Source organism: Boleophthalmus pectinirostris, unplaced genomic scaffold (genome assembly GCF_026225935.1).
Source record: "Boleophthalmus pectinirostris isolate CB_2022bp ecotype Guang Dong unplaced genomic scaffold, ASM2622593v1 HiC_scaffold_7, whole genome shotgun sequence".
NCBI classification, from domain to species: domain Eukaryota; kingdom Metazoa; phylum Chordata; class Actinopteri; order Gobiiformes; family Gobiidae; genus Boleophthalmus; species Boleophthalmus pectinirostris.
The window spans coordinates 42,057,871-42,060,370 of NW_026571473.1; the positions used below are offsets into that span (position 1 = coordinate 42,057,871).

The following is a 2,500-nucleotide window of genomic DNA, read 5'->3' on the forward strand; positions in this document are numbered from 1 at the left end:
AGACCTGGTTTAGTCCTGGTTTAGTTTACCTGGTTTAGTCCTGGTTTAGTCCTGGTTTAGTCCTGGTTTAGTCCTGGTTTAGACCTGGTTTAGACCTGGTTTAGTCCTGGTTTAGTCCTGGTTTAGACCTGGTTTAGTCCTGGTTTAGACCTGGTTTAGACCTGGTTTAATGAAACAAACGTGGTCAGGGAGCTCCCTCTGCTGGACGTTCTGTAAAATGATTTGGGACAAAAATAAAATAACCTGAACACCTGCAGGGCCCTGAACACCTGCAGGGCTCTGAACACCTGCAGGGCCCTCTCATGTGAAATGTGCTCTTGTCTTAGGTCTCTAACACTCTATGGTGTCTGGAATCACCTGGTTCAGTCCTGGTTCAGTCCTGGTTCAGTCCTGGTTCAGTCCTGGTTTAGTCCTGGTCTCTGGACTCACCTGGCACAGTCCTGGTCTCTGGACTCCTGGGGCTGGTTCTGGGGCTGGTTCTGCTCTGGGATTTGGAGAGTCCAGGGTTGATCCTCCTCAGTTTGTGCCTGGACACCGACACCAGCTCCTTGGACTTGGCTGAACGGGACTGTGGACCGGACTGTGGACCGGACTGTGGACCGGACTGTGGACCGGACTGTGGACCGGACTGTGGACCGGACTGTGGACCGGACTGTGGACCAGACTTAGTCTCAGGTTTGGACTGGACCTTGCAGCTGCTCAGACCAGGACTGAGCCTCCGTAGCTTGTGGCGCGACACTGACACCAGCTCCTTGGTTCTGGAGGTTCTGGGGGTTCTGGAGGTTCCGAGGGCACCAGGGGTTCTGGGGGTTCTGACGGGTCCAGAGCCGATCCGTCTCAGTTTGTGCCTGGAGACCAGAGTCCGGCCGGATCCAGACCTGCTGGGAGTCCGGACTTCAGAAGGACTTGGGCTGAAAGTCACAGAAGAAAGACTTTAGTGTCAGGTGCCCTCATGTGTGTGTCAGGTGCCCTCATGTGTGTGTGTGTGGTCATGGTGCCTCATGTGTCATGTGTGTCAGGTGCCTCATGTGTGTGTCAGGTGCCCTCATGTGTGTCAGGTGCCCTCATGTGTGTGTCAGTGCCCTCATGTGTGTGTCAGGTGCCCCTCATGTGTCAGTGTGTCAGGTGCCCTCCCGTGTGTGTCAGGTGCCCTCATGTGTGTGTCAGGTGCCCTCGTGTGTCAGGTGCCTCCGTGTGTGTCAGGTGCCCTCATGTGTGTGCCTCATGTGTGTCAGGTGCCCAGGTGCCCTCATGTGTGTGTCAGGTGCCCTCCTCGTGTGTGTCAGGTGCCCTCCTCGTGTGTGTCAGATGCCCTCCTCGTGTGTGTCAGGTGCCCTCCCTGTGTGTGTCAGGTGCCTCCTGTGTGCATCCGTGTGTGTTCAGGTGCCCTCGTGTGTGTCAGGTGCCCCTCATGTGTGTCAGGTGCCCTCATGTGTGTGTCAGGTGCCCTCCTCGTGTGTGTCAGGTGCCCTCCCTGTGTGTGTCAGGTGCCCTCATGTGTGTGTCAGGTGCCCTCCTCGTGTGTGTCAGGTGCCCTCATGTGTGTGTCAGATGCCCTCATGTGTGTCAGGTGCCCTCCTCATGTGTGTCAGGTGCCCTCATGTGTGTGTCAGATGCCCTCATGTGTGTCAGGTGCCCTCCTCATGTGTGTCAGGTGCCCTCATGTGTGTGTCAGGTGCCCTCATGTGTGTCAGGTGCCCTCATGTGTGTGTCAGATGCCCTCCTCATGTGTGTGTCAGATGCCCTCCTCATGTGTGTCAGGTGCCCCCTCCTGTGTGTCAGGTGCCCTCATGTGTGTGTCAGGTGCCCCTCATGTGTGTCAGGTGCCCTCATGTGTGTCAGGTGCCCTCATGTGTGTCAGGTGCCCTCCTCGTGTGTGTCAGGTGCCCTCCTCGTGTGTGTCAGGTGCCCTCCTCGTGTGTGTCAGATGCCCTCCTCGTGTGTGTCAGGTGCCTCCTCGTGTGTGTCAGGTGCCCTCCTGTGTGTCAGGTGCTCCTGTGTGTCAGGTGCCCTCATGTGTCAGGTGCCCTCCTCATGTGTGTCAGGTGCCCTCATGTGTCGTGTGTGTCAGGTGCCCTCCTCGTGTGTGTCAGATGCCCTCCTCGTGTGTGTCAGGTGCCTCCTCGTGTGTGTCAGGTGCCTCCTCGTGTGTGTCAGGTGCCCTCCTCGTGTGTGTCAGGTGCCCTCCTCGTGTGTGTCAGGTGCCCTCCTCGTGTGTGTCAGGTGCCCTCATGTGTGTCAGGTGCCCTCCCGTGTGTTCAGGTGCCCTCATGTGTGTGTCAGGTGCCCTCCTCGTGTGTGTCAGGTGCCCTCCTCGTGTGTGTCAGGTGCCCTCCTCGTGTGTGTCAGGTGCCCTCGTGTGTGTCAGGTGCCCTCCTCATGTGTGTCAGGTGCCCTCCCTGTGTGTCAGGTGCCCTCCTCGTGTGTGTCAGGTGCCCTCCTCGTGTGTCAGGTGCCCTCCTCGTGCGTGTGTCAGGTGCCCTCGTGTGTGTCAGGTGCC

The 2,500-nt window shown here is 58.1% G+C and overlaps 1 protein-coding gene across 5 annotated transcripts in view; it reads right to left on the reverse strand.

Moving 5' to 3' along the window:
- The window catches only part of zc3h3 (zinc finger CCCH-type containing 3), a 32,085-nt gene that overhangs the window by 27,958 nt on the left and 1,627 nt on the right, over window positions 1-2,500 (reverse strand). For all 5 annotated transcript variants that reach the window (XM_055165320.1, XM_055165318.1, XM_055165319.1 and 2 more), the window contains exon 3: window positions 430-911. In XM_055165320.1, the coding sequence (XP_055021295.1) occupies window positions 430-911 (482 nt within the window). The remainder of the gene's footprint in view (window positions 1-429; window positions 912-2,500) is intronic.